The sequence below is a fragment of the Radiomyces spectabilis genome (genome assembly GCF_025331425.1).
Source record: "Radiomyces spectabilis strain NRRL 2753 chromosome Unknown BYT42scaffold_13, whole genome shotgun sequence".
In the NCBI taxonomy this organism is placed as follows: domain Eukaryota; kingdom Fungi; phylum Mucoromycota; class Mucoromycetes; order Mucorales; family Radiomycetaceae; genus Radiomyces; species Radiomyces spectabilis.
Genome location: NW_026251938.1, coordinates 641,462 through 655,441, shown reverse-complemented (window position 1 = coordinate 655,441; position 13,980 = coordinate 641,462). Strand labels below are relative to the sequence as shown.

At 43.4% G+C, this 13,980-nt stretch overlaps 5 protein-coding genes across 5 annotated transcripts; 2 read left to right on the top strand and 3 right to left on the bottom strand.

Annotated features, from left to right (window-relative positions):
• Positions 1-1,007: 1,007 nt before the first annotated feature.
• Positions 1,008-4,345, top strand: BYT42DRAFT_584547 (adaptin N terminal region-domain-containing protein). Its single transcript, XM_051569885.1, has 11 exons — positions 1,008-1,174; positions 1,252-1,493; positions 1,584-1,697; positions 1,784-2,173; positions 2,242-2,320; positions 2,441-2,654; positions 2,724-2,889; positions 2,956-3,147; positions 3,225-3,401; positions 3,481-3,659; positions 3,717-4,345. Exons 1-11 carry the CDS (start codon positions 1,138-1,140, stop codon positions 4,222-4,224), a joined length of 2,298 nt encoding a protein of 765 aa, XP_051419697.1. The 5' UTR covers positions 1,008-1,137; the 3' UTR covers positions 4,225-4,345.
• A 1-nt stretch (position 4,346) lies between these two features.
• BYT42DRAFT_584544 (uncharacterized protein) lies at positions 4,347-5,177 on the bottom strand. Its single transcript, XM_051569884.1, has one exon. The coding sequence runs from the start codon at positions 4,859-4,861 to the stop codon at positions 4,517-4,519; it is 345 nt and encodes a 114-aa protein (XP_051419696.1). The 5' UTR covers positions 4,862-5,177; the 3' UTR covers positions 4,347-4,516.
• A 1,014-nt stretch (positions 5,178-6,191) lies between these two features.
• On the top strand, positions 6,192-8,095 carry BYT42DRAFT_584541 (uncharacterized protein). The gene is made up of 6 exons (XM_051569883.1): positions 6,192-6,647; positions 6,706-6,879; positions 6,972-6,979; positions 7,048-7,235; positions 7,305-7,392; positions 7,449-8,095. The coding sequence occupies exons 1-6, from the start codon at positions 6,403-6,405 to the stop codon at positions 7,841-7,843; spliced, it is 1,098 nt and encodes a 365-aa protein (XP_051419695.1). The 5' UTR covers positions 6,192-6,402; the 3' UTR covers positions 7,844-8,095.
• Positions 8,078-10,127, bottom strand: BYT42DRAFT_584537 (uncharacterized protein). Its single transcript, XM_051569882.1, has 3 exons — positions 9,836-10,127; positions 8,841-9,756; positions 8,078-8,708 (listed from the first exon to the last, which is right to left on the bottom strand). The coding sequence occupies exons 1-3, from the start codon at positions 10,040-10,042 to the stop codon at positions 8,344-8,346; spliced, it is 1,488 nt and encodes a 495-aa protein (XP_051419694.1). The 5' UTR covers positions 10,043-10,127; the 3' UTR covers positions 8,078-8,343.
• A 1,303-nt stretch (positions 10,128-11,430) lies between these two features.
• BYT42DRAFT_584532 (uncharacterized protein) lies at positions 11,431-13,976 on the bottom strand. The gene is made up of 2 exons (XM_051569881.1): positions 13,798-13,976; positions 11,431-13,732 (listed from the first exon to the last, which is right to left on the bottom strand). The coding sequence occupies exons 1-2, from the start codon at positions 13,955-13,957 to the stop codon at positions 11,832-11,834; spliced, it is 2,061 nt and encodes a 686-aa protein (XP_051419693.1). The 5' UTR covers positions 13,958-13,976; the 3' UTR covers positions 11,431-11,831.
• Between the last annotated feature and the right edge of the window lie 4 nt (positions 13,977-13,980).

Below are 13,980 nucleotides of genomic sequence, written 5' to 3'. Positions count from 1 at the left end.
CAATAAAAAATAGAAAAAAACTGATGGAGATCCTTTTTGCGGGGATCCTGCTACTTGATTTTCGCAGCGAGATTGTGTTCCATTTGTATAACCATGATATTCGGATTTCTGCGTGTCCGATTCGCTAGCGAATTTGGCTCTTTTATGCTTCACAATAAAATACATGAAGGCATGGTATTTTTCTGTCCTCAGCAACACACAGCAAGTGTGTGATACAACAGAGTTCCCATCTTACAAAGAGGTCATTTCACTTCATCCCCTCATATGCCAACGTAATGTTACGTAATGAGGGTAGTGACAATTCTATAAAGGGACATTACCTTCCCTCGTGAGTGCAGTATTTTTACGAACATGTGTCGCACGTAATATTTACCAAATTCTGGTATAAACTCATTCTCTCTACTTGTCATTTTCCCGAGCATGCATCAGAGCAAACGCAGGCATCGACTATGCTAATATCATACGCGTTTTGCAATTTCAGTAAAAAATACATCATAATTTCATTCAAGAAACTCATATCTGATCCCTTTTTCTTTGACTTTTACAAGAAGTGCTGCCCTGGGAACAGGTTAGTTTTTATAACGTCAACTCACTTGGGCCCTTACTACAGTACTTGTTGCCCTCATTAGCACCTGCAAGTGGCTTGACTGATTGATATGTATTGTAGTAAGGCTAAATTTTGCCTATATCAGCAAACAATGCTTCATATGCCCATAACACTTTTCGCCACTGTTGGGCTGTCCAATACCGTATCGAGTGACGGCTCGCCCATCATAATAAGATGTTAAAAGACTCTTTTGCTATATAAACGGGCTCAATAACTTTATAAAATAGCCTTGGTTCGAACCCTACGTTATAACTGCACTTTTGTCATTCCCCAATATACAGTACGCATCATCCAAGAGGGATCTGTGACAGAGTGTGGTGGGATAGCCGGCTAATTTCGGACTTGTATTTTCTACATAGACGACATAATTTTTGAAAAACGGGCGAGGTTTTTGGGCGGTGTTTTTTTTGCCAGTGTGGTTAATTTGGGTGGCAGCCCAGTGCGGATTTTAGTCACTTGTTGAGTGAAACGCGTTTCCGGTTGATTCTTAGTTTTTATCTACTTCTGACGTGCTTCATCAAGGCCTCGGTATGAATCGTCCAAAGTTCTTTACCACCAATAAGAAAGGTTAGCGTTAAAATCACCCGAAATTCTCGTTTTTTCATTCTCTCCGAGAGCTCACTCCAGTTTCGGTACTCCCACAGGCGAAAACTATGAGTTGAAGGCCGAGCTGAATAGTGAATATCGCCACATTCGTAAAGATGCCGTCAAGAAAGTGATTGCCAATATGACGGTTGGCAAGGACGTGAGCGGTCTGTTTCCTGACGTCCTGAAAAACATGCAAACGGAAGATCTCGAATTGAAGAAACTCGTTTATCTGTACTTGATGAATTACGCCAAAACGCAACCGGAACTGGTCATCTTGGCCGTGAATACATTTGTAAAGGTAATGCATTCGAGGGACGGAGATGGTTTAGTGTCAGTTTATCGAATCTCGAATTAACTTGGTTGATGATGGGTAATTATGCGACCAAAGGATTCCGACGACCCCAATCCTTTAATAAGAGCTTTGGCTATTCGAACCATGGGCTGCTTGCGTGTTGATAAAATCATCGACTATTTAACCGAACCTTTGCGAAAATGTCTCAAGGTACTATCTAACCCAACACCTTATTCACTCAATCAACTTGGCGGCTATCGTGTGCTTATCCCTTGCTTTCTTTTTTTTTAAACTAGGACGAAAACCCTTATGTTCGGAAAACAGCGGCTGTGTGTGTAGCCAAACTGTACGAATTGAACCCAGCTTTAACCATCGAGCAAGACTTTGTCAATCTCGTAAAAGAACTCGTTTCCGATATTAATCCCATGGTCGTCGCCAATGCCGTGGTCGCCCTTACTGACATCAACGAAGCATCCCCCGATCAGGCCATTTTTGTCATCAACAGCTCTACCTTGAACAAGTTATTGCACGCGCTGAACGAATGCACGGAATGGGGTCAAATTGCTATTCTAACCGCGCTCGTCGACTATAAAGCCAGCGACGCTAAAGAAGCAGAAGGCATTTGCGATCGCGTCTTGCCACGCTTGCAACATGCCAACGGTGCCGTAGTGTTATCAGTGATCAAGGTACCTCTCTAGTTCCTATGGCATGGTGGCTCTATTGAGGATTGTGTAAACTAAATCCTCTGTCCTAGGTCTTGATGATCAATATGCGATACATCAAGGACGAAAATTTGATCAAGACGTTTTGCAGAAAAATGGCACCACCACTGGGTAAGTGGACTCGAGACAAGGAAGCGGACACCAGGAAAAGTCCATGGTCTATATACACAGAGGAGTGTCAAAGAGCGGGTTGGGTTCTTGTGATTTGCTAATGATGAAGCATGCATCTAGTCACCTTGTTGTCCAGTCCACCCGAGGTTCAGTATATCGCCCTTCGTAACATCAGCTTAATTTTACAACGTCGTCCGGAAGTGCTCAGCAACGAGATGCGCGTGTTTTTCTGCAAATACAACGATCCTCCTTATGTGAAATCGGAAAAGTTGGAGATTATGATCCGTTTATGCAACGATCGTAACGTCGACCAGTTACTGAGCGAATTGAAGGAGTAAGCTCTCTCTGCGGTCAAGGGTGTGTGAGACCTTTTTTTTCTTTGGTGCTAACAGTTGTCTTCCAGGTATGCAAATGAAGTCGATGTGGATTTTGTTCGAAAATCGGTCAACGCCATTGGTCGATGCGCCATTAAAATTGAAGAAGCCGCAGAACGCTGCATCAATGTACTTTTGGATCTCATCAACACAGGTGTGAGCTATGTAGTGCAAGAAGCCATTGTCATTATCAAAGTAAGCCATAGATTGTTCGTTTTTTTTTTCTATGTGTCCTCTCTAAAGCAATGGATCTTTCTTTAGGACATTTTCCGTAAATACCCCCATAAATACGAAGGCATCATCGCCACCCTGTGTGAGAATCTTGATGCACTGGATGAACCGGATGCCAAGGCCTCCTTGACCTGGATCATTGGCGAATATGCAGAGAGAATTGACAATGCGGATGAACTGATTGGTAACTTTTTGGAGAATTTCCAAGAAGAAAATGCACAGGTACCAAATAACAGCAAGAAACAATTGCATCTGGCCAATGATGGATTAATCACTGGTCGTTACCTCTTTTATGTTAGGTTCAATTGCAACTGCTGACGGCTACGGTGAAACTCTTTTTGAAGAAACCAGCAGAGAATCAAGAACTTGTGCAGCGCGTTTTGCAAACCGCTACCAACGATTGCGATAATGCCGATATCCGCGACAGAGCCTACGTCTACTGGCGTCTCTTGTCCACTGATCCCCAAGCCGCCAAAGTAAGTCCTATTGAACAACAGGACATGGCAACATACTTGCATGAATTGAGGCTAAAAAGTATTTTTCCTTTTTTAATAGTCGGTCGTTTTGTCTGATAAACCGCCTATTGCCGGTGAGAAATCTACCATGTCTTCTGCTTTGCTTGATAATCTACTGTACCATATTGGCACACTGGCTTCCGTCTATCACAAACCACCGGAAACGTTCATTGCTGGAAAGAAATACGGTGCAGACAATGTGCAAAAGGCAGTAACGGAGTAAGTACATCCTAAAAACCGGAAAATGCAGTTTTATAACTAAACACGTGCTGTTAGTCATATTGATGAAGATGATGTGACCGCGCCACCGCCTCAAATCCAAGCTGCGCTAAAGAATAATGATATTGGCAATCTCCTGGATTTGGATTGGGATGAACCGGCCGCCGCCAGTCCTACCGTGGCCATGGAAAGCCCTCGCCAGAGCCAAGGCAGCAATAACCTGAGTGATCTCTTATCGCTTGATAACACCAGTAGTCAAACCACTCCACAATTCTCAATGGCCTCGCCCACAACCTCCCGAAGTGACGTGGATGACATTATGAAAGCTTTTGGATCGTCCTCCACTGCCATGCAATCGAATTCCACTACGAACACTGCCAATCAAACGACAGCTGCTTTGTTTGCAGATGATTTCTTTGGATCTTCCGCACCAACTCAAAATCCCATGTCACCTCCGCTAATGCAGTCCCAACCATTGCAACAACAACAACAACAACAACAACAACAGCAGCAGCAATCCTCCTCCTCTGCGGCGGCCCGTGATCCATTCGCTGATCTATTCTAGATAGGCGTTCACAAAAGAAAAAAAATGGACAAAATCTCCCCAAACTCTGTTGTTCTGTAAGTTCACCACAAACTGTAGCACTTTTTAATAAAAAAAAAAAAGACCATACACTATCCAAATTAAGAAATACCAAATGTTTATAATCGTATTACTTTGCTTGACATATGGATATGAGGATTTCTGCATCATCGATAGCTTATAAGCAGCCAGGCCCTTATGCATCTCCATCGATCAATTAATTCTCTCGCGATCAATCGTCATTTTGATTAAAAATCATGCATTGGAGTTGGGCCTAAATTGCATTCAGTACATTGAAAGGCAATGTTGCCAAGATTGCACACTTCTGAATGTTGTAACCTGAAAAAGGAATGATCAACGCAGTAGGTACCTTACTAGCCACAGAAAAATAAAAACGTACAAGGTGGAACCGGTGACCCATGGTTGCGGTGGACAATTTTTTCCTGAAATTCAGGATGAGCAACAAATAGAGGCTAAGCAGCGTTAAAGTCAATGACGTTTTCGTCCTCTTCCTCCCTCCCCCGATCCGCCCCTTTTTGGTTTGAACAACAAGCAAGCAACGTACGCATGATAGAGAAGATAATGAAAATCGTACGATACTTGAAAAGTTATACGTCATCACGTGGTAATGAACCTCAAAAGAATCTCGATCGAGCAAATGCCTATCTACGCTGGCAATAATAGAACGAGAGTCGACATGACGGAAGCGGACTAGGAAAAGGGTCACTGTAGTTTAGTCAATGTTGATTATTCGGTTTTTTAACCATCATTGACAAAACAGTGCATGAATTGCAGCTAACAAAAAAAAGATTGCAGGGATGCATGAAAAAGGTGCCATGGAGAGCGAAATAGAATTGATTTGTTAACAATATTTATGCACTGTAACTGTAAATCTTATGCATTGATAATGATGGCGAACACCAATCATCGAAAAGTCCACCGTATGACTTTTATCCAAGAATGGTGATGAATAAAGAGGAAATAATCTTTGTAATAAGTGATCACGATAGAGTTTCATGTCGATCCAAAGGCAGGAAAAAAAAAGAGTAAAAATAGGACCAAGGCACCTTAACATGAACCCACGCATGCACGCACAAACTTATATTTGAATGATGTGGAGTCATCTCCTCATGTCTAACGTGCGTTGCTGGGTTTGTAACTTTCCGTTTCAATTGGTTTAAAACCATGGCTAACCACACGATATATTCCAACTTTCTGGGGCGGATGTCCTCCATCCTTAAGAAGGCCTTTATTCGTTCATTCCACCTTCTTACCCCTCCTCCCCGCCCACCGTCCCCTTCTTTTACGCAGGTTAGCTCGTGGGAATTAAATAATGTTTCGATGATCGACATGACACTGTATTATTTATGCATTGGAGACGAAGGGACAATAGATGAACTGAAAGCAAAATAAGGTAATGCAATTCATGTAAACAGGGTTTTTTCTTTTTGCAACCATGAAGATCAAACATGTTGTTAACATTGGGTTATTGTCAATGTGCTACAATGTTTAAATACAGTATTCGGTTTCGTTCTCATGTTCCCCATAATTTTGCCCGCAGTGGTTTGTTCCTGGCAAAAGGAGTAAGCTCCAAACGGAATCAGGGAAAAAAAAAGCAGTAGTTCTTTTGATCCATTTGCGCGGTCTCTTCTATTAGCCTTATTTTTAGTCTACCGACGCCTTGGTACGCGTTGATGCTTATCCTTGGTTCGAACGTGGAAGTATAGCGATTTCATGTAAAATTTCTCCTCAAACTCCTTTTCGTTGGTTGTACACTCTTTCTGTGTTCCCCCATTTCATGCTGCATGTACATCTCATTTAATCTTGCAGCTTTATTGCGATCGAGTTTGTGCTTTTCTGGCCATCGCTAAACCGACAAAAATATTCAATCTACAAGAAAAAGCCATTTATCCCTTGTTTCGTTACAGTACTGAAAACGAATAAAACGATACTGGTCTCTTTTTTTTAAAATGGACTCTTTCACTTTTGGAGCAAGAATTTACTCCACGGACATTCCTGTTGTCGCTAGCTCACTGTCTTTGATTTGTTAGTTCTTGCTTCGTTTGACCTTCCTTTTTTGCCATTTGGGTACCTTTTTTTTTTCTTCTCCCTCCTTTCATTTGGGTTTTCTTTTTACCTTTTTCCTATTCACATCTACTGATGGTGTTACGCCCATCGTTGACCCTTGCTCGATTCGTGCAAGTACTTTTTTATGTTAGCTTGATAGAAGCAGCTCCTACCCTCGTTCGACGACAAGTGGTCCGAGGCAGTGTGCAGTATTGTAAACCAGGACAGGTGGCTCTCACCTACGATGACGGCCCCTACCAGTACACATCAGCATTAGTCGATCTTTTAGATAAGCACCAAATACGAGCCACGTTTTTCATCAATTCAAGAAATTTCTGGTATGGATTCGTGGATATGAGCTTAAACAGCTGCATCGTATTGATCTTTGAGTTTTAGGGAGCTTTCTGACAATATAGAAGCCCAGAATGCAGTTGCCAAGGCCTTTAAATCAGGCCATCAGATAGCAAGCCATACTTATTCTCATGCTCATCTCACTCAAATTAGCGAGCAAGAAGTGGAAACAGAAATGCTCGCTTTAGATCGGCAAATCATAGACATCACTGGTAAACGGTAAGTTGAAAAATACGTCGATCAAGTGAAAAGAAAGAAGCCTGACAACTGATGGGTCTAATGCGAAACCTTTCATTGATATGGATGCTTAGACCAGCGTGTAAGTTAATGAGCTGGTGGTGGTGTCAAACGTATCTCTTCCGTCAATTAACATCGCTCTATTAACAGTTATGCGTCCTCCTTATGGAGAATACAATGATCGTACGGTGGATCAATTGAACAATATGGGATACACCGTCGTAATGTGGAATATGGATACCAAAGACTACGAGACCCACGATTTGAAACAGGAGATGGATCATGTACATCGAGCCCTCAACGATAACTCCGGCGGCTACATATCGTTAGCACACGATGTAAGTTTAAGTTCATACAGTACTAATTATAATAATAAGGCAGCTAACGACTACCATTTGTCATGATAGGTTTTCGAGCAAACCAGCACCGAGTTGACAGAGCAAATGATCAAGGAATTGGGAGCGAAAGGTTTCAAATTCGTCACCGTGGCTGAATGTAAGTCATTGCTCGAACGAGTATGACGGAAGGTGCGACTAATGATAGATTTGTAGGTTTCGGTCTACCGCCTTACATGGCATCCAACCACATCACACCAAGTGCCACAAATAGTAGCAGTACTACGGATCCGTCGAGCCCTTCAAAAGTTACAGTGCCGTATAAAGATGATTCTTTCAAGAACGATCCAACTTCCGATACAGTTGCCGATGATGCGCTGGATGGGGAAGATGGTGACGACTTTTTCTATTACGATCCATTGTTCGATTCTTCTTACGAGGAGGAGGAAGAAGCCGATGAGGAACCACAAGAACCCCACGTCATTAAGACCGATACCAAGACCAAGCCCAAGACCAGGCCGTCAAATCCAAGCAATCCTCGTTCGCATTCACGCTCCCGTTCCCAGGGAAGAAATCGGAACAAAAAGACGAATCACAAGACGAATGCTTGATCGATTGTTCGCTTAACGAGTTTCATGTAGTACACATTCACTTATTGAATCTGCCATCATTCCTTGCCAATTATTGATACTGTAGTCTCATTTTTTTTTTGTTACCCTGTCCACGTTTTTAACCAAACAGGCAGATATTCAGAGTTTTCATCATTTCTTTTTATCCACTTCTCCCTCTCCAAATACATTCTCTCAAATTGTACAATTCAGGCATCAATGTTTTTATTTGCATATGCCATTGTTGTGTAAAACATGTCATCGAAGACCCGCCGGGTCAAACAGAAACATTTCGATCCATCTGTATCGCTATGCTTTATTGCAGTTCGCGTGGAGTAACTGCTTATGATAAGTAAATAGTCTATAGTCACTCCAAAAAAAAGGAACCGCCATGAATAAGCCAACTCACAATAGAAAATCAAAAAAAGAAAGGCAAACTTGAATTTACAATGCGTCGTGCCAAAGATAAATAACGTCGCTGGCTTTTTTGGGTTTTTTTTATTCTATTTCGGGCCGCTACTTCCGCGGGGTTTATTGCTGCCTCCACGCGTGGGACCACCTCCACGTCGATTTTGCTGGAAGCGACGATCATATGCAGGGCCATTGGGTTGTTGTCGATTGAACTGGCCTTTGTTGTGACGGCGTTCTTCGGCTAAAACCGTGGTGCCATTGCTAAGGTATACTTTATGTTGGCTAAGGGCTTTTTGACATGCTTCCGGAGTAGCGAATTCTACAAAAGCACAGTTACGGTTATACGCCATGGTCACCGATTTGATCGTGCCGTTCTTGGCAAACGCCTCTCGAAGCAGGTCCTCAGTCACATTCTGATTAACATTCTTGACAAAAATTTGGGTCTCATCGATCACTACTGTAAAGCAATGTCAGCCAAACAAGCTTCTGAATCAACCTTTCCAGCACGCTCCTCCTCTTTTCTCTTTTCTAATTTCACCTCTTCACACCCAACATTAGAATAGCTCCATTTTCAAACTTGTAGACTCACCTCTGCGTTGATCTCGTCCGCCATGACCTTGTGGACCTTGTGGACCTTGTGATTGTGGTTGCTGCTGCTGTTGTTGTTGTTGCTGTTGTTGTGCGGGATGGGGTTGGGAAGCGGGGGTTTGTGTGGCGGGTTGCTGTAGTTGTGGAGTAGGTGATGCGGCCACCGGCGGGAGTTTGGTTTCTGATGCTTGGGTACCCCATTTGTTGGAATCGTTGGCTGCCAAGGTAGCCCAGGTCTTGGGTGCGGTTGGCTTGGGAGCAGGTTTCGGTTGTTGCGATGTGGGTGACGCAGTTTCTGGTTTCTTTTCATCTACAGGTACCTGTTTATTCCCTTCTTCCACCTTGTTCTTTGGCGTTTGCTCTTCCTTGTCGGCAACCTTGGGTGCCGGCGTCTTTGGCTTTTGGTCCTCGGTGATTGGGCTTGGCTTGGGAGTTACAGATTCGGGCTTGGAGACCTTGTCGGATGCCACCGATACAGAGTCAATGACCGGTGTAGAAGCCGTGGTGGCTGCTGTACTATCCATTTCCATGGGATCGTAAGATTCCGCGACTGATAATGTAGGTGTGGGCTTTTCTGACACCGAGGCTCGACTCGAGTCAGCAGGAGCGGACAAGGGTTGTTGGTGGTGCTGCTGCTGTTGCTGCTGTTCCTGCTCCTCCTCTTCATCACAGGTATAGTAATCGATATTCACTTCATCCTTCAAAAATCGGAAAATGTCATTGAGGACGTAATAGCCGTTTGGTTGAGGAGCCAAGAAGAAGGTTTGGGCAAACTTCTGCGAAGGACCATCCTTGTTGCACATTTCACCCAAGACTTGGATAATGATACCATCACCAGACGACATTTGACTGTCCAATTGAGTGACAAGGACTTTGCAGTCCTCAAAGTTCAGTTCTTCAAACTTTTGACGAATTTCCTGCAACAAACAAGTCAAGGTTCAGTTTCCACTGCTGACTAGGGTACACGTTTATCGTAATCAACTGGCCATGGCTTACCTCTTGACCTTGATACGAACGAACCGCATCACCTTCATCGCCTCGAACCAAAACGGAATCAGTTCCGTAAAAAGCATGCAAACGTTGAGGCTTCTTGTTCAAAAAAGTATAGTATTCGCGCACAAAAATCAAGCCGATATCATGAGAAGCAGCGCTGTCGCTTTGCTTTGTAGTAGCAGGCTTGGCAGGACTCTTGGAAGCCATCATCAGTGACCAACGAATTCAAGTAAAAGGAAAAAGGGACAGAAGTAAAAGAGAAAATAAAAAGAAGTTGGGTTCGCCTGACAGTCGGTTACGGATGACGGTGATCAGATTTTCGAACCTGCACTTTTCGAAAACTGTCACAGTTCTCTTTTTTGTTGGCTTTTCATTGGCCAGAAAACTTGGGGTTCATTGTTGTCTAACAAGCCGTACACCCGCGGGTGCAATGGATGCCGCCTGCCACCGGAGGCCACCCTCTTACATTGAGCGACTTTCGTCAGACAAAAAGCCTAACGCATACACGCATAACCTGGGCGAGAAGTCTTGACGGACTTTGGTATATTAATGACAACCTTATGGAAATCATATATTTTTGTCTTCAATTTTATCTTTTTTCTTTTGATTTTCTCTCTCTCGGTATCATTGTATCAAAAGATCCCATCCGCATCTGTCATCCAGACCATTCTTTTCCCGTGTATCTAACTTGGTTAAATCGACTACCATCCTCAAAAAGGTAAGCGTCAAGTGGTCTACCATCAATTTTGCTCCGGCAAAACAGACTTACCTCTCCTTTGGATTGCTTCTCATGATATGGTTTTCGAGATGTCTTCCCGATTATTGTATTTTGTAGTTCATAGTTTTTTTTTATTTTTTGTATTTCATATTTCATGTACATATTCTTTTCGCAGTCTTTTCCTCTTTTTTTTCCCCACAGGGTTTTTTATGAGGTTTTTACTGACGCGACCATTGTTTTTTTATCTCATATACTTTATTTGTTTCTTTCTTTTTTATTCGGGGGACTCTCGATATCTGGAATCCAACTCGAAGTTACCGACACTTCTGGCCACATCAATATTTTTTGCCTGCTCAAGCTGACACCACCGATCCATTGCTTAACTGTCCCTGGAAGCAACTCTATTGTCCGCATCGAAGAAGAAGCTTACCTGTGGTCCGTATTCATCTTTTTTCTTCCGGTACACCATTTGGTTCAAAGGCAAGCCTAATTTCTTTTCCTTTGCTATGATGTAATGAACGTATACTAATTTAAAAAAAAAATTCAATGTCATATAATCCAAGTCATGTCAAGCGATCAATGGCTATCGAAAACTCAAATAAACAAGATAAAATATCTTGACGAAATTGAACCAATCAAAGAGCTTACTAACTCTTTTTTTTTTTAAAAAAAAAAATACCCAACATACCCACACATCTTTCTAGATCGATCATAGCCTGGGCGGGATGGAACTGAGGGGAGGGAACCAGTGCTGCTTTGCGCGTGTTCAGAAACAACTCACGTTGCATGGTATTGCCATAAGGTTGCCATTAATATACCAAAGTCCGTCCAAGAGTTCTCGCCCAGGTTATGCCGTGTATGCGTTAGGCTTTTTGTCTGACGAAAGTCGCTCAATGTAAGAGGGTGGCCTCCGGTGGCAGGCGGCATCCATTGTACAGCGGGTGTACGGCTTGTTATCCTTCAAATAGGCGCTGTTTGAGCCATGGAAAATTAAAGCAATTTTGCCACGAATGGGCCACTGATGGAGATTAAACCATGTAGACCTGGGTTGTTGACTGAGCAAGAATACCACGAGACGCACCGGAAAAAGCATACAATTATCAGTAGAGTGGCAAATCCATATCAACAGACATAGTAGTTAAAGTGAAATAAATATTTCAGTCCAATCTAGTACTCTAAAAGAAAGGATTGATGCCATGAAAACAAGTAATGAAAACTATTTGCCAAAACAAAAAATATACAAGAGAATAATGCGTGCTATGTTACATGTATGCTTTCAATCTAACCATCAAAACTGCAACCAAAGCTCAGAACATCAAACATATTGCCATTGCCCGTTTGAGTTTTGGCAAGTTTCGGTTGACCATCTCGTTTTTGTGCACCGTCCATAGATCGCTCTTTCGCCCGTTTCTTATTGATTGGCCCTCTCGGTTCAGCTGGGGTGGCAGTTGCCTTTGGAGGAGCCGATGCAGCTTCGGTGTAATGGACAGAGATGTTGAGAGTTCCATCCTCGGTAAAACCACGCGTTGCTTCGGTATATACAGATAACACGAATTTTACGAACCGAGGGGAAACACCTGCGAGGAATTTCTTCAAGGAAGCGCCTTGGCGTGCGAGCTGGAGGTGATGATGAATTGATAATCCATTGTAGAGGTTGGCCAATAAACCGGGCATTTCGAAATGAGACAAGTTCAGGGTCTGCGCCAACAGGTACGAACAGTACAGTACACTCTGATACTGAGCTGTCAGATGCATTGCTTTCCTCTTGAGAGAAGGCTTGCCAAAGTGTCGAACCGGCACATCGTGCGTTGTAAATCCCAATAAAGGAGCGATCGATTTTAATGTTGATACCAGTAATCCCATCACTTCTGCGTTGGTCAGTTTATCCGCTGTGGGCGCCAAGTGGAGAGCAAGATACCGTATACATGCTACAATTGGATATATAATAGAACCATGGTCGATGGAAGAAAACTGTGTGTGGTCAGTGTGATGCATGCTTGCATAGAGGGATTGACAGCTGAGGCGATCGCCAAGTAAATGTTCAGACGTGAAATCGGAATCGATCGGGTTGATAGGCTGAATGGTATCTAATTGGATGGGGAGAACGGGTTCGCTCGTCAAGTGCCGTTTTTGTCGAAAATACTCGATGACGGGTCCGCTGTTGCGCAGTAACAGGGCGTAAATACATTGGCGTAAATGTCGACTGATTATCCAGCTGGACTCGCGTCGCAGATCTTCCACAAAAATCCCGCTCCACAGCATTTGCGTAAATTTAATATCTAAGATGTGGCGACTCAGTTGCCAGGGGCTGAAGCATCCCGATCGCGGCACAGGAGCCTCCGTTGATATGAGCGGACTTTCAGGATCATACCGTTGAATCGAAGAGGTAATACACTGCTTCAAGGATTCAGCCTTTTTATGGCGCCCTTCGACATTGCTTTTCAGGATTAAAGGTCGTAACTGGTCTACAATACTGTCGACCATTGTATCAATGGGTTGTCCCTTGACGTGCTTGAGAAACTCGATCACGCATTTCGGCCAATGCTTGATACTTTGACCTTTGACGAGATGTCCGGCGTTGATACACCACAATGTGATGGGCGGCTTCACGGTTTCCACATTCAAGTAGTCGTTTCCTAGCAGCGTACCGAATAATGGAAGTATATGTTTCTCTATCTTGAGAATGAACGACAATTGATCGGGATGGTAAACATCAGCTGTTACACCGGTTTCGGTGACTGTCAAGGAATCCAGGGGAATGTACCCTTTTCCAACATGAGGATAGACGTGCATATCGGTATCTTTTGAAAGGATGTAACCATTATTTTCTTGCGCCATACGGGCCACCAGACTGTCCGCTTCACCGTTGCACACCATGGTGGTAACGCCCATGTCACGAATGGTCCGCAAGCATATTTCCAGGTTGAGCGGAGGGATCAGATACATGTCCCCGTGATAGAGAATATTGGCGTCCGCTTGGTCACTCTTGTTAATGTCGTTGATTTGCTGTAAATTGTCGGCTACCAAACATGCTCGTTCAATATAGCTCCGATAACGTTGCTTTCGAGTTGCTTGCTTATCGGGCGGCAGCGCACCGTCGAACAAAAAGGTCAGCGCAATGTTAGCATCTTGCAGTGACGAGACAAATCGACGAACTTGCTCAGCAAATGTTGCATATTGCCCTATGAAATTCGCATAAATGAGTGATTTGACAAGAGAAACCCCTTGGTGGCCATGATCACTATACCACCATGCGCCCAATCCGTTCGATTTTGGAAAGCCATATGATAGACAAAGGCATTGCCATCGACAATAAATGTAGTTTCAGAGCATTCCCTGTTCCAAGACCGACTTCGCTTCAGATCATCGTGTGCCCTGATAAAGGCATATAACCCATGAATGCCCATCGGTTGCAGATCAGCTTATTGCA

Bases quoted from the DNA above. Each gene is read 5' to 3' on its own strand.
- BYT42DRAFT_584547 (XM_051569885.1), top strand. From the start codon at position 1,138: ATGAATCGTCCAAAGTTCTTTACCACCAATAAGAAAG. The intron at 1,175-1,251 runs GTTAGCGTTAAA...GTACTCCCACAG, and splicing joins CTTTACCACCAATAAGAAAG to GCGAAAACTATGAGTTGAAG. The intron at 3,402-3,480 runs GTAAGTCCTATT...CTTTTTTAATAG, and splicing joins CTGATCCCCAAGCCGCCAAA to TCGGTCGTTTTGTCTGATAA.
- BYT42DRAFT_584544 (XM_051569884.1), bottom strand. From the start codon at position 4,861: ATGACGTATAACTTTTCAAGTATCGTACGATTTTCATTATCTTCTCTA.
- BYT42DRAFT_584541 (XM_051569883.1), top strand. From the start codon at position 6,403: ATGGTGTTACGCCCATCGTTGACCCTTGCTCGATTCGTGCAAGTACTT. The intron at 6,648-6,705 runs GTATGGATTCGT...TTTGAGTTTTAG, and splicing joins ATCAATTCAAGAAATTTCTG to GGAGCTTTCTGACAATATAG. The intron at 7,236-7,304 runs GTAAGTTTAAGT...TTGTCATGATAG, and splicing joins ACATATCGTTAGCACACGAT to GTTTTCGAGCAAACCAGCAC.
- BYT42DRAFT_584537 (XM_051569882.1), bottom strand. From the start codon at position 10,042: ATGATGGCTTCCAAGAGTCCTGCCAAGCCTGCTACTACAAAGCAAAGC. The intron at 9,757-9,835 runs GTAAGCCATGGC...TGTTTGTTGCAG, and splicing joins GTTCGTATCAAGGTCAAGAG to GAAATTCGTCAAAAGTTTGA. The intron at 8,709-8,840 runs GTGAGTCTACAA...ATTGCTTTACAG, and splicing joins CGGACGAGATCAACGCAGAG to TAGTGATCGATGAGACCCAA.
- BYT42DRAFT_584532 (XM_051569881.1), bottom strand. From the start codon at position 13,957: ATGGGCATTCATGGGTTATATGCCTTTATCAGGGCACACGATGATCTG. The intron at 13,733-13,797 runs GTATAGTGATCA...CGAATTTCATAG, and splicing joins AACGGATTGGGCGCATGGTG to GGCAATATGCAACATTTGCT.